General features: G+C 38.5%; 1 protein-coding gene across 1 annotated transcript; it reads left to right on the top strand.

Moving 5' to 3' along the window:
- The first annotated feature begins 3,211 nt into the window (after window positions 1-3,211).
- On the top strand, window positions 3,212-5,507 carry TBL4 (TRICHOME BIREFRINGENCE-LIKE 4). The gene is made up of 5 exons (XM_010269736.2): window positions 3,212-4,021; window positions 4,101-4,293; window positions 4,439-4,632; window positions 4,754-4,912; window positions 5,017-5,507. The coding sequence occupies exons 1-5, from the start codon at window positions 3,486-3,488 to the stop codon at window positions 5,336-5,338; spliced, it is 1,404 nt and encodes a 467-aa protein (XP_010268038.1). The 5' UTR covers window positions 3,212-3,485; the 3' UTR covers window positions 5,339-5,507.
- Window positions 5,508-14,832: the final 9,325 nt, after the last annotated feature.

The raw sequence follows: 14,832 nt of genomic DNA on the forward strand, positions 1-14,832 counted from the left end.
GAGATTAAATCCAACAATCCCCCATATTGATTGATCAATTACATAGTTCTCTCTCAATCCAAACTACTATAACACAGTTATATATACAAAAGGTGTTTATCAACTTAAACCTTTTGTTAGTATAGATATCTCAGAGCCTTGTCAAAGTTATTGGTGTTAAGACCTTAAACCAATTACTCTCAAGATAAATCGGAGACGCCCATACAAACGAAAATGTCCAGTCTCTACAAGAGTTTCAAGTTTTGCTCAGCACTGTTATGGCCATGTGCTTCTTTCCTGGATTCATGAACAATCCCGAGAGCAAACCCAAACTCTCATAAGAAGCGGCAACACTTCTATGTTCACATAGGTGAAGTTCCACTATGTGTTCCGTTATTTGACACATTTCAGAACTTCATTAAGAGTTTAACTCAACCTCTCATCATAACGGACAACACTATTTATGTTGTGATGACAAATTTCTCAATGTCAGTGCTAATAATCACATTACTGTAACTTGTTGTTACCCATTAAACCCAATACTGATGGTTTTTCAGTTCAGACCGAGTTACCATTACAAGTGACTAAATAAAGGGTTTTAATCTCATCTCTTTGGTTGTCATTCTTACCAATTCTCTGGTCAAGCCCTTGGTAAGAGGATCAGCCAAGTTTTTACTTGACCTCACATAGGTTATAGTGATGACTCTATATTGAATCAGTTGCTTAACAAATTCATGTCTCAGACTTATATGTCTGGACTTACCATTGTAGGTACCACTGTAGGCTCTTGACAGAATCGCCTCACTATCACAGTAAATGGAAATTGGAGGTATAGGAATAGGCCAAAGTTTTATATCCAATAATAAATTTCTAATCCATTCAGCATCTTTTCTAGTAGCCGCTAAAGCTATGAATTCGGATTCCATGGTCAAGTGAGATATACAAGTTTGTCTCTTGGATGCCCAAGAAATCGCACCCCCACCAAGGACGGAAATCCATCTAGATGTGGACTTGTTATCTCAATTACCGTTAATTCAACTTGCATCAGTATACCTTTCTAGTACAAATAGATAATCACAGCAAAATAAGCCAAGTTCCAAGGTTCTCTTGAGATACCCAAGAACTCTCCCAATTGTCTTTCAGTGCTCTGCACCGGGATTACTTGTAAACTAACTGAGTTTTACTGCAAATGCAATATCAGGTCTAATACAAAGCATAGCATACATCAAGCTTTCTATTGCACTAGGATACTCAAGTTGTGCAATTGCTCTACCAGTATTTTCTACTAGCTTTATACTAGAATCATATGGCGTGCTATATTCTTTAAACTCTAAATGCTTAAATTTCTCAAGTACTTTTTCAATATAATGTGATTGGGTTAATGCATAACCCCTACTATGCTTTTTAATTTTTATTTCCCAGATGGTATCTACTTCTCCTAAATCTTTCATTTTAAAGACAAATGATAAGTAGTTTTTAGTTTCATTTCTGCCAACCATATTTGTACCCACAATAAAAATATCATCAACATAAAAACATACAATTACTCCATAATTTTCAGTGAATTTTGAGTAGATGCATCTATCAACACTATTATGTTTAAAACCAAAAGCTAGAATGCAAGAATCAAATTTCTCATGCCACTGTTTAGGTGTTTGTTTTAATCCATACAGTAATTTAACCAGTTTACAGACTTTCTTCTCATTTACAGGAAGAACAAATCTTTCTGGTTGTTCCATATAAACGTTTTCATTTAAATCACCGTTTAAGAAAGCAGTTTTAACATCCATTCGATGAATAGATAAGTGATAAATGAAGGGATGAGAGATCCATCATATGGATGGCCGAACCCTGCAGGTAGGTTGGGCGAAATTTTAAAAATTTCTCTCTCTCTCTCTCTCTCTCTGTGTGTGTATGTCATGTGGGAATCACATTCTCTATTTTAGAAAACTACATTTTCAATGATCAATCTTGAACCTAAACCAGACCAAATCTGAAACCAAAAGGTATGAGAGGGATATACCTGATACAGAGTAGTAATAACCCCCAACGAAAGTGTTCACGCCCAAGGAGATTACCAAAGATTGCTCCCACTGAAGATGACACAGTGTATGGTGGAGCAGAATCAATAAAACTGAAGGATGATTTGGGGTTCACCTTTCTCCTCTATTTATAGCCTTAAAGAGAGGTTCTCCTAATCCCATTAGGAGTTTCCTAATCCAAATCTTGTATTTGGATTTAGACTCTCTTTAAGAGATAAGAATAATCCCTTATCTTATCTACAGATAAAGATCAGCCTTCCTAATCCAATTAGGAGTTTCCTTATCCAAATCTCTATTTGGATCTGGACTCTCTGAGTGAATAGGGATAATCCCTTATCCTATCTGTTGATCTAAATCCCAGAATCGCCCCTCTTTAATTAATCCCATTAAGACAGTTCGAATTGGGCTTTAGGCCCATTAAGTTCATATGCTCACTTATCCTCCAAACTACTACCCAGTTGGATATCCTTGTATGGCGTGGGACCCAAACATTGATCTACACATCAGCCACATAGATTCAGCCCAGCCTCTATTACAAGGCCTGGCCGAATTCACTGTAGGAGACAGTGAACCCGTGAATCCATCACCATGGGCTCTTAATGGGCCCAACATTTACACTAAATGGTCATTGAGTCAAACCACCTTATAAAAACCCAAATACTGGGGCAGGTGCAAGATTAGCTCATTAGGTATCCCTTAATGGTCTTACACTTAACCTCTCAGCCCATAATGATCAAACACTGACCGGCAAGAGATGACATCTCCCTCGGCTGCAAGGTACAGTGATGCACTCTCTACTCATATGGATCCCGTGAATTTAAACATACCTGATGTGGAGTGTTATCATTAGTTCCACACCAGATCAACAGCTATCGTATTCACTTGATCCAAATTCTGATCCAGTTCGTATCAGGTAGGCACAACAATGTAAGCACATTAAATGAGTAATTAGAAATTCTTTTTTAATATCTATTCCTTAAAATACCCCCAGCCTATCCTTAAAAAATTATTAATACCCATTTTTGACAGTTGTCACAATATTTATCGGTGCTCTTATATCTTGTGCCTACTAGATCCTGTCGTTGTGATCAGATTGAGGGGCCCAGCCCACTGAGAGTTGGAACTCAAAAGGCCAGAAGACCAAACATTCAGGCCCAAATCCAAAACCCCTCCGGGCCCATTCGAATTTTAGCAAATTCCCAAGTTGCACCGGACTCATACCAGTAAATGATGGGTTCGGTCTAGCATGTGCAACGAACGAAATAGGAGCTTCCGCCGGAGTTTGAGTTTCATCTCCCCTCCTCCCCTGGAGACGCTGAGGCAGAGCATTCCCTTCCCTCCTACAATCTTCGCTCACATTCTAGATTCGAATTGCGAGTTCGCAACCAAGACAGAAACAGAACCAGAAGGATCATTCGTGATAAACAAATCGGGCTTCTCTTCCCCTGTTCTGTTTCTTCTCCCATGGCATGTTTCAAGATCCTCGCCTCCATTCTCGTGGAGTTCTCAAGAAACCTCAGATGGCCTCTCTCAAGATCAAGAACCCACATCTGTATCGGGTCGCTCTTTGGCCTTGCTCTGTTCTTCTACTTATCAGCAACGCTCGCCGACAACTCCCCGGCGGTGACCTCTGCAACGCTTGCTTCTCGGCTACTCTTCAGCTCCACTTCCATTTCTTCCTTCTCTTCGTTCATTCCCTTAGATAACCATCTCGTCTCCGACCCACTAAAGAATAATTCCGACGGCTGCGCATTCTCTACCGTGGCCGCGGTTGAAAGAACCCGCCAAGAATCAACCAATAAAACAGAGACTCACATAACAGGAGATTTGACCTCTTGCGACATCTTTGATGGTAAGTGGGTCTTCGACAATTCGGACCCGATTTACCAGCCAGGGTCGTGTCCATTCATCGACGACGCCTTTAACTGCTTCAAGAATGGTCGGCTGGACTCCGGTTACATGAGATACCGCTGGAAGCCAAACGATTGTCAGATACCGAGGTGGGAAGAATGTCTCTAACTTAAGGGTTTCTAATATCACGCATTTCTGTTATTACTCTGATGATGAGTTGAATTTTAGGTTGGACGGGAAAGAAATGCTGGAGATATTGAAAGGGAAAAGGCTTGCTTTCGTTGGCGATTCCTTGAATCGCAACATGTGGCAGTCGCTCGTCTGTGCATTAAGAGAGTCTGTGATGAACAAAAGCAGAGTTTTTGAGGTTTCAGGACGGCACGAGTTCAGGACCCAAGGATTCTACTCATTCATATTCACAGTAAGTTGTTAGCCTGCAGGAACTAACGTCACAGACCTGATTTTCTTTTCTTTCCACCAGGAGCTTTACGTCGATTCCTAGGACTAGGAGAACTCACTCACTCATATTCAAATTTATCTGTTTTTCTTGGAATTCTTGTATGTAGGAGTACAACTGCTCCATCGAGTTCTTCCGGTCGCCATTCCTGGTGCAAGAATGGAAGATTAATGACAGTACCGGAGCTCGGAAAGAGACACTCAGACTCGACCTGATCCACGGATCCTCCTCAAAGTACTTCAATGCCGATATAATCATCTTCAACACAGGCCACTGGTGGACGCACCAGAAAACCTCTCGAGGGTAATTTCTGCAATTAATACAAGAAACTGTTAATTCTTCTGTGCACGCATGCATTTTCTTTATATATAACACTGCTTAAGTTTTAATGGATTCTGTCATTCTGATACATTGTTGTGTTCAGGAAGGATTACTTTCAGGAAGGCGATCATGTCCACAGCAAACTTGGCGTGGCAGAAGCATATACAAAGGCATTGCACACATGGGCACGGTGGGTCGATGGCAACATCGATTCAGATCGCACCAGGGTCTTCTTTCGGGGATACTCGGCTTCTCATTTTAGGTAAAATAATTCAAATCAAGTAAGCATTAAGCAATGCTGAAAGGACTGATTTTGAATCTTTTCTAAAGTTGTGAATTGTGATGGCAATCAATTAATATATGCAGAGGTGGGCAATGGAGTTCAGGGGGGAATTGTGAGAATGAGACCCAACCAATTACCAACAGCTCCTACCTTGCACCATATCCTCAGATGATGAACATCCTTGAGTCTGTGATTAGGGAGATGAGAACACCTGTGTTCTACTTGAACGTTACAAGAATGACGGATTATCGAAAAGATGGTCACCCATCCATTTTCCGGCAGCCCAAGGGCCACAGACAAGCAGCAGGGATGATACAAGATTGCAGCCACTGGTGCCTCCCCGGCGTTCCAGATGTCTGGAACCAGCTTCTTTACACCGCCCTTTTAATATCGTCTCGCCAATGATAGTCATCCATATATATATGTTAATTAGAGTTCTTTTTGGATCTTTTTTTTTTTTTTCTTTCTTAGGATTTGTGCATTCTTGTTCTGTGGCTGTAGTTGTACGTGTAGTAGTAAATTTTTTGAGTTTCTTTGGGCAGAAAGAATTTGAATGAAGCCCACGACGAGCTTAGCGTGGTCCAATTCCATCTATGATTAATTAATTAAAGAGGAAATATAAATTTTAGAAGCTAGCATAGCCACCAATAGCAGAGCAAGGCAAACAAGAAAAGGCTCATCAAGGGTTTTCAGACCCAGCTTCATCCCCCAACTCGATCTTAATTAGAGTCTCTTGTATTATTCTCTAGTCTCTCAATATATAATATAGTTATGAGCCGAAATCACGCAGTTCCATGCCACAATATCACTCTCCAAATTCTTTTAAGATTCTATCAACGTCTAGAGTTTTCTTGCAATTCAAGTACATGATTAAGAGCGTGATGGCTATATATCTATTTGATGAGACACCCATTTTGAGCAATGCGCATGAAGGATTCTCCAGGCCTTGATTGGAAAAGTTCTTCAATTAGTTTCTAAATAAGCTTGCAAAGCTGTTTTTGGATTGATGGAAATAAGACTTACAACGACTACTCTTTTGGTGAGAGAGGAGGTAGTAAGGGTACTTGACGAGAAACCGGACAGAGGTTGAGGAGAAATTGAAGAACATCTCGTCCATGTTTGACGATGCCTGTGAAAAAATGGGAGATAGCTTAAAGTGGGATGTCCGGCGATTTTCATGCCAGACCAAACTCAAGTCTACTGATCTCAGTCTGATCTGAGTGCGACTGTGCGAGTGCTTATATATGTACATTCTCCTCTGGTTAAAAATTTAAAATCTCCACTCTACCATCGCCAATGATGGGTGTACTACTCTTTTAAACATGATGATTCGGCCACAATTCCCTATTAGCTGTTGGCCACCACTTCTTTATTCGATCGCTCCCTCCTCGGAACGCCATGCCCCAACGACAAACCAATCTACGGGTGGGCCATTTTCGGGGAGTAGCCCACCTCCACCTATTCGATCGGAATACGAATGAAATCAACACCGAATAACACAAAAGACTACATATATGGCATCAATGGACAATAGAATTGAGTAGGGGCCGCGTGAATGCATATGTTGGGGAGATGTTAGGCAATAGGGGTGAGCCAGGAAATTTTTATAAGGGGGGTCAAAACCTAAATGAAGTATGGATGGACCCCATGGGGGGGCCAACCATTGAGGTAGAGAGTGGGGGAGGGAAAATTTTACATAGGAAGTAACCATAGGGCCCCCCTAGGTCCTCCCTAGCTCTGCCCCTGCCTGGAATTTATCTTGTAAAATTTGGTTAGAGGGTCGGTTCCATGGTAGAACCTAGAACCTACCTTGTGAAAGTCGGTTCAAGGGTCAGTTCTTGCCTTGGTGGTTCTAGGGCCGGTTCTAGGGAAGTTATAAAGAAAGAACAAGTTTCATGGGTAGACCCTAGAACTGACCCCAGAACCACCAAGGCTAGAACTGACCCTCGAACCGACCTTCACAAGGTAAGTTCTAAGTTTTACCTGTTAGACAATTTTGTATGCCCTTAGCTTCAATCTGATTTGATGTACTTTTGATATTTAGTGTAAATAAATAAAGTGCATGTTTGATTCATGTTGTTTGGTATAATTCTATGTAAAACCCTAAAACTGGACACTTATAGAGACTCGTGTTAGTTTTAAATGTTCACAACCATTGGATAAGTCTGGGGAGATTTATCCTACCAAGGCTAATACTGGTGTGCCACCAAGTATTAGGATGGCCTATCTCGGCCACCAGGGTAAGACCCAAGGCACATGCAGTATGGGATTACTCGAATCCTTGAACCGGACCAGATTTCTAGTACTACCCTGAACCTTGGAGACAGATGGGCAAAACTGGAAAGTTACACCTGACCCCTAGACTCGATTATGACACTTCACTAGGTGTCGGATCGGGTTGTCTTTGATATGCCAATTAGTGAGATCCTTAGCAGGGATCAAAACATGTGTATGTTGGGACAATCTGAGAATTCATCTGAGTGGGTGATCATAGTGACAGGATCAGCCCCTTTGTCGGACAAAGGTAATGATCGGGAATGCATCTCTCTGATGGAAACCAAACTGCCAGCAGTTGATTTCAATCGTTGGAATTTTGTTTTGCAAAATTAATATACATATATATATATATTTGTACGGTTTCAAAATGTTTGCAAATGGTTTTAATTCCTGGGATCCATGTTAGTGGAGAGTGCGGCACTATTCCTTGCAGCCGAGGGAGAGGTCATCTCTTGTCGGGCAGTGCTCGATCATTAAGGGCTGAGAGGTTAAGTGTAAGACCATTTAGGATAGTACCTGATGGGCTAATCTTGCACCTGCCCACAGTCCTTGGGTTTTTATAAGATTACTTAACCCAGTGACCACTTAATGTAAGTGTTGGGCCCATAGGGTTCATGTGATGGGCTCAGGGGTTCACTGAGCCTTTCAGTGAATTCGGCTGGGCCTTGTAATAAAGGTTGGGTCGAACCCATGTGGCTGGTGTGTAAATCAATGCTTGGGTCCCACGCCATACAAAGAAGCCCAACTGGGCAACAGATTGGAAACTAGTTAAGCACTAAACACTTAATAGGTCAAAAACACATTTCGAGCTGGGCTGATATGATCACCCATCTATGGGGCGTATCTGGGATTAAAGTTAGAAAATGATTGAGCCTTTAACCTTATCCACTCTGGGAGACCAAATTCAAATCAGATTTGAATCTAGTAACCTCCTGATAAGATTAGGAGTAAGCTAACTTAATCTGGAGATAGGATTAAGATCATCCCCTATCCAAATACTGATTTGGATTGGGATAACTCCTAATTATGAGGTTCCTTAATCAAGAAGAAAATAGGAAAAACCCTAAGAGAGATCAAAAATCAGATTTCGAACCAAGGGTTGTAAGCAAGAAAGCATCCTATGAACTGAGATTATATCTCATACACACTCCAGAGAGAAGAGAAGCAATTCAGCCATCTTCATCCCAAGAGTTCTTCTCCAGCCGCCGCCATTCCTTCTAGCAAGATTCGATCTTTCCAAAAGAAAGAAATCAAGAAATCAATTCTTGACATCAGACTTGCAGAAAAGACTGAAAAAGATTTGGTGCTCAGAGTTTCCAAAGGATTCTTGAGAATGATCCAGTGTGTAGGACGCACTCTGCTGGTTCCGTTCCACATACAGTTGTGTTATCTTCAGTAGAAGCGGATCTTGGTGTCCTCTTTGGGTGTGAACACCAACTTTGGGAGATACTGCTTCTCTGGATCAGGTATATTTTTTCCCTTCCCTTTTGGTTCAGATCTGGTTCGATTATGGTTCAAGTAGGATCCTTGAATATTGTATTCTAAATTTAGTAAATACGATTTACAGTTGAGAGAAGGTAGGAAAATTTTTGAAATTCACCCACCCATTCCGCAATCCTTCTGGCATCCATTAGATGGATCCTACCATTCTTTCATTACCATGGAGCCAAACTAAACCAACCCATTCTCACCCCTACTAACTTGCATCTCCACAACCTATGCATTCACACAGCCCCTACTCAATTTTATTGTCCATTGATGTTATATATATATTTGTCACATTGGCAATTTAAATATGCATTGCATATATGGGGTATTGATGGAACATCAATAAAACTAGGGTAAATTTCTTAAACTATCCTTATGGTTTAGCTAATTGACTAAGTGTACCCTTACCGTTTGAAAATAGACTAATGCTACCCCTACTATTTCTGACAATTGACTAATACTTGTTTTACCCTTTATTCTATTTCTGAAAATAGAATAATGCTACCCTTACCGTTTGAAAATAGACTAATGCGCCCCTTAATATTCCGTTAACAAAAAGACAAAAACTATTTTACCCTTTATTCTTCTTCAAATTTTCAAAACAAAACATGAAAAAGAGAGAGAGAGAAAGAGAGAGTACATGTCCGGATACTGCCTTTTTCAACAAGTCTGATCTCTGATACTGGTGGGTCAATTTCTGGCAGCCATTAAATTCTGGACAGAACTGGCATTGGCATGGAGGGCAGCAATGATTTCCCTCCACCGATCATAGAGAGCTCTGGTCGAACCACCGTCGTGGAAGATCACTCGTCTTGTCCCTATCCCCCACCTGGAAATTTTAGGAATGAGCACCCCAACATCGGTAGCAATGAGCACTGTCAAGTTCATCGGCAGCAATGAGCACCACCTACTTGTCGTGTCGGAAGCAGAGGGCAGAAACCAGTAAAAAGAAGAAAATGGTGGTGATTCTCTCAAATCCATCTTTTATTTTCCCGCAATCTCTTAACATCTTCAAGTAAAAAAAAAGGTAGAAAAAGAAATCTGTCGGGGCAGAGACAGAGGATAGAGGGCTTTAGCATGTCAGTGGTCAACAGTACCTCTCACTTGCTGCACCGTAGATGCATTGCAGGTAGACGCACGGTAGCGTTTGTGGTGATGCTTTAGCTCCAACATGTTTTGGAGCTTGAAAAACCTCCGTGTCCCAAATTTTTGGAACACTATTAACTCTTATTTTCTTTCTTAGAAGCAATCAATCTATTTACATTCAAAAATTATTTTTTTTTTCTCCTGGGAAGCTGTTGTTTTGTGATTTAATTGGTGTCCTAAGTCAATGGTCAGATGAAGTTGTTTTGATGTCTAATTTGAGCATCATCTATTGTTCTAAGAATATTTTTCTTGGGAAGCTGTTGTTTTGTGATTTAATGGGTGACTTGAATCAATGATCAGATAATTAATTTTGCTTCCTATGAATTAAGAGGAAGAGAGGGAAATGACCAAGAGATTGAAGGAAAGAGAACCACCAATAAAGGTGGTGGAAACGGTAGGAAGGTGGAAAGAAGGAGAAGAAAAGAGAAAAGGGGAGAGAGAGATAGAGAGATAGGAGATCACTAGAGAGATAATCGGTGGAGGGAAACTGTTGCTGCCCTCCATGCCAATGCCAGTTCCATCCAGAATTTAATGGCAGCCGGAAGTTGATCCACCATCATCAAAGATCAGACTCGTTGAAGAAGGTGATATCTGGACGTGTACTCTCTCTCTCTCTCTCTCCCCTTTTCCCTGTTTTATTTTGAAATTTTGAAGAAGAATAAAGGGTAAAATAGCATTTTTTGTCTTTTTGTTAACGGAATATTAAGGAGCGCTAATGGTAAGGGAAGTATTAATCGATTGTCAAAAACAATAGGGCTAACGTTAGTCAATTTTCAAACAGTAAAGGTACACTTAGTCAATTAGCTAAACCATAAGGGTAGTTTAAGAAATTTACCCATAAAACTATTGGGGTAGGGCTGCTGCCGCAAACAGATCAAAAACTTTATACACCAAGATATGATTTTCTTACATTCAAAGTTGTTTATGGGAATGGAATTGGTATTGATTCCAGTGGGATGGATAGAGAAAAGGATTATACTATAATTTCATGGATTTAGGTAAACCTATCCTATAATTTTTATTTTACTAAAACACCCCTATAGTTTACAATTTATTTAATTAATGACCTTTCATTAAGAAGTATTTGTTTTGCCATTTGAAAATAGTAACATGATCACCTAATCTAAGTAGAAAATGTTCAAGGGCATGAGTTCATGATCGTTTACTCCAAAAGTACCCCTTAACACTTCTTCCTATTGAAAGAAAAAAAATGAGCAAATAGAACTAAAAAGAGTCATTGCTCGTGTTTTTTTAAGAAAAAATGGTATTTTCATTTTTATTTTCTTTTGATTGAATTTATTCAAATGGACATTAGTGTCAAAACTGTCATTTTCCATTGTCATCTAATGGAAGGTCGATTAAGTAAATCGATTGTAAACTATAAGGGGTGTTTTAGTAAAAGACAAACCATAAGATAGATTTAAGTAAATTCGTGAAACTATAGGGGTGTGTTAATAAATGACCCTAGGAAAAAAAAAGAGCAAAGAAGTTAATAGGGAAACTCTCTGGTTGTGTTACAAAAAACATGGAAGGGAAACTTAATGGCATCAAAGCATGTTTTATGCTTATCATCAATGGTCGAAGGAGGAAATGCACGATACTTTGGAATTTTAAGGTTCAAAGTATTGATAGGATACACTGTGTATCGAGCGTATCGTATCAGATCTTTGGGCCCCAATACACCTGTTTACAACAAGTATTTTTATAAAATGCTTTTTATATTTATTAGTATAAATATAATTATACTTAAAACTAAATTTTGAAAAATAAAATAAAATATGTATTAGTTAAAGTACCGATTCACCTCTATCAATACAAAAAGGTGTATCAATACTTTGAACCATGGTAATTTTTTACTACCACAAGATTGGTTTGGAGGAGAGATTGAAGATCACATACCACCTTTGACATCGTGATTGAAATCAAAATATGTGGAATTGGAATCAGATTCCCAGTTGGTTCAGACAAAAATGAGAATGATTTTTTTTTCTTTTGCTTTATCAAAATGAGAATTGGAATCAGCTGAAATGGGATTTTATTGGGAAGGAGAGGGACCATTTCCTCAAATGTGGATGCATTCTTACAGAAAGCAGGAATGGGATGCGAATTCTACCCATACAAACAATTTCTTATTCCAGACCACCTGTTCCTCTAAACCAAACAAGCCCTAAATTCTAGAGAGTTGTCTTTTGTCTCCTTTCATGTATTTCTAGGACCCATGGTTGGTTGCATGGAGTCCATATTAAGTAAGGCTCCGTCTGGTTTGTGGGAAAGTTTGGGTGGGATGAGATGGAAAAGTGTAAAAATTTTATTTTCCTCTATTTGGTTGTGCAAGGGAAAATAGTGGAAAAATTCATTTTCCCATATTTGTTTCCCTAACCAAATTATGACAATTATACTGATGTATTTTGTATGATGAACTAATGAAGTGAATTAAGGGCCAAACAGCTAAACTAGTTGATATAATCCAATTTATATATATTTTTAGAATATGTTGATTGTAACCATCACATTTGATACAGACCAATGATGGGCCCACGTCATTTGAATTTCATATGGCAAAATCATGGCCCCATGCAACAACAGGTAGCAGTCCTTTTTTGCAACCAATCGACAAGATACTGTACTGTAATGTCGGGATGATTTAAGCCATTAATCTCTCCTCTTTCAAACTCATATCATTAACTCACCAGTCACCACACATTTGATACAGAGAAACTAAATATAAAAGCCAGGAGATCCTAACCAAGGGTCCAAGTTTTGAGGCATTAAAAAATCTACCAAAAGTCCATGCTTCAATTAATTATTATAATTAGGCTAGTTTTAAATTTTAATTTTTCTTTTTATTGGTTAATGCTTTATAATAAATGTTAAAAGCAAATATTAAAATTTATATATTTATAAATATTAACAACAATTAAATTGATTTTTTAAAAATTAAGATATACACACACCATCCATGCTTTGTGTTTTGGGTGCGTGTCACCCGGTGGGGTGGTGTTTATATACTTCACAATAGATTGTGGTTCCTCCTCTCAAACTAAAATAATCAAAAAATTCAAAAGCAAAATTGCATGCCATTAAACTTGCAATTTTCAAATATGTCGAAGCCTACAAGTTGCTTCTCTATCATCCAACTTCAAAACATCAGAGATAAAACATAACTGATATAAGAAGGAAACAAAGGAAAGGTCTCTCTCAACAATAACAAAATTTCATCCTAATCTAAATATCTCCAGATCACTCAATTCATCTATTCAATTTCTGAAGATATAATCATGGATAGGAATTACATAAACAAGTTGGGCCTTGACGCCTTGAACACCAAGGGTTCAACTAAGCTTCCTGGTTGGAGACCTGTCCTTCTTGAACACCAAGGGGAACTTGATCTTGGCATTGTGGACTCTCTTGTAGCCGGAATGGTGATTGTCTTGATGACCTGGATGCATAGTTCTTGATCGTGGTTGGGTTCTTCTCAAAAATCTATAATGAAAAAAGACAATGGTCAAGAGAATGCCCATCTAAAACCACAAGCAACTATAAATGGATTGTATGAAACCGTGGTTTTTAAAAACGAACTGGTGACCGAATCAGTCAGGGGTCCGGTTACCGGTTCGAACGGTCCAACCGTTCAACCCGAACAGCCAGCCCGTTCTGACAAAAATTAAAAAATTAGAAAACGGTCAAAACCGTTCGAACGATTAATTAGCCGGTTCAACAGTTTGCTGATCAAAATTAACGGTTTTGGGAGAAAAAGCAGTTTTGGAGGAAAATGAAACCGATCAGGTGACCGGTTTCTGGTTTTTCCCGTCCTACCATCCGGTCGGTCTGGTTCGGTTTTAAAAACAATGTATGTATGAAACAACAAGCTAGATTTAACAAAGAGAGAAAGAATCTGACATAAGTCAGAATCACTAACAGTAGTAGATAATTCGTTAGTGTTAATTTGTTTTTTCTCATTTAAAAGCCCACTGACCCACTACTATCTTCACTAAAAGAAATCTCTAGTCATAGAAGAAAGAATCTTGAATGCATGGTTCACAAGATTGGCGAACAGAAAAAAAAAAAAAACAAATAAATAAAAACAAAACTTGGAAATTTACTTCGATTTGGTCTTGAATGCATGGAGGTCTTCTTCGATTTGGTCTATATAAAAGCCTAGAAGGGCAAAGAGAGATCATTCAAGGCAGCCATCTCAACTCCAATAAATTACTCGAAAAGCAAAGTATAAAATACATAAAAAAGGTAAAAGCTAGAGAAGAAGAAGAGCTTCGATAAAATGCAGTTCGTTTTGGAGGAATTTAGGTAACTAGCAAAAACCAGGATAGAGCAGAGGACGAGAGCTTGAAGTGGGAAATGGAGAGAGTGTGTAGGATTCTTATATATGGATAGGGAATATCTTTCTTCAAAAAAAAAAAAGCTAGAGATAGAATCCTTAATACGAGTAGATCTTGAATGCAGTCTTATCGTCGTTCAAAGACACCGAAAAAGTGGCCGGAGAATATGACTCTTGGAATGTCTGGAGGTAGACGGGGAAGGATGAAGGAGTTTCCTCTCTGAATAATTTTTCTCAAATACGTTTTCGATTTTTCCTTTCTCAATGGGGTCGCATTGATTTGGTTCTAGAGGGGTGTGCATTCGGTTTATTCCGTTAAAAACTGAATCGAATAAATCAAAATTTTAAAAACCGAAATCAAAACCAAATTATAGAAAAATCAAAATAACTGAATCGAATGGTTTTCAATTATTTTGGTTAAAATCGAATTTTAATAATATATATTTTATTATATATATATATATATATATATATTATAACATATAATATATATTATATATTATAAAATATATATTATGAAATCAAATTTTATTATATTATATATTAATATATAAATATATAATACATAATATATTATTTGTTACATATTATATACTATATCTTATATATTATATATTACATATAATAATAGAAAATTTTATTAATTCGGTTA

This window comes from Nelumbo nucifera, chromosome 4 (assembly GCF_055504915.1).
Source record: "Nelumbo nucifera cultivar China Antique chromosome 4, China Antique-T2T, whole genome shotgun sequence".
Classification (NCBI taxonomy): Eukaryota; Viridiplantae; Streptophyta; class Magnoliopsida; order Proteales; family Nelumbonaceae; genus Nelumbo; species Nelumbo nucifera.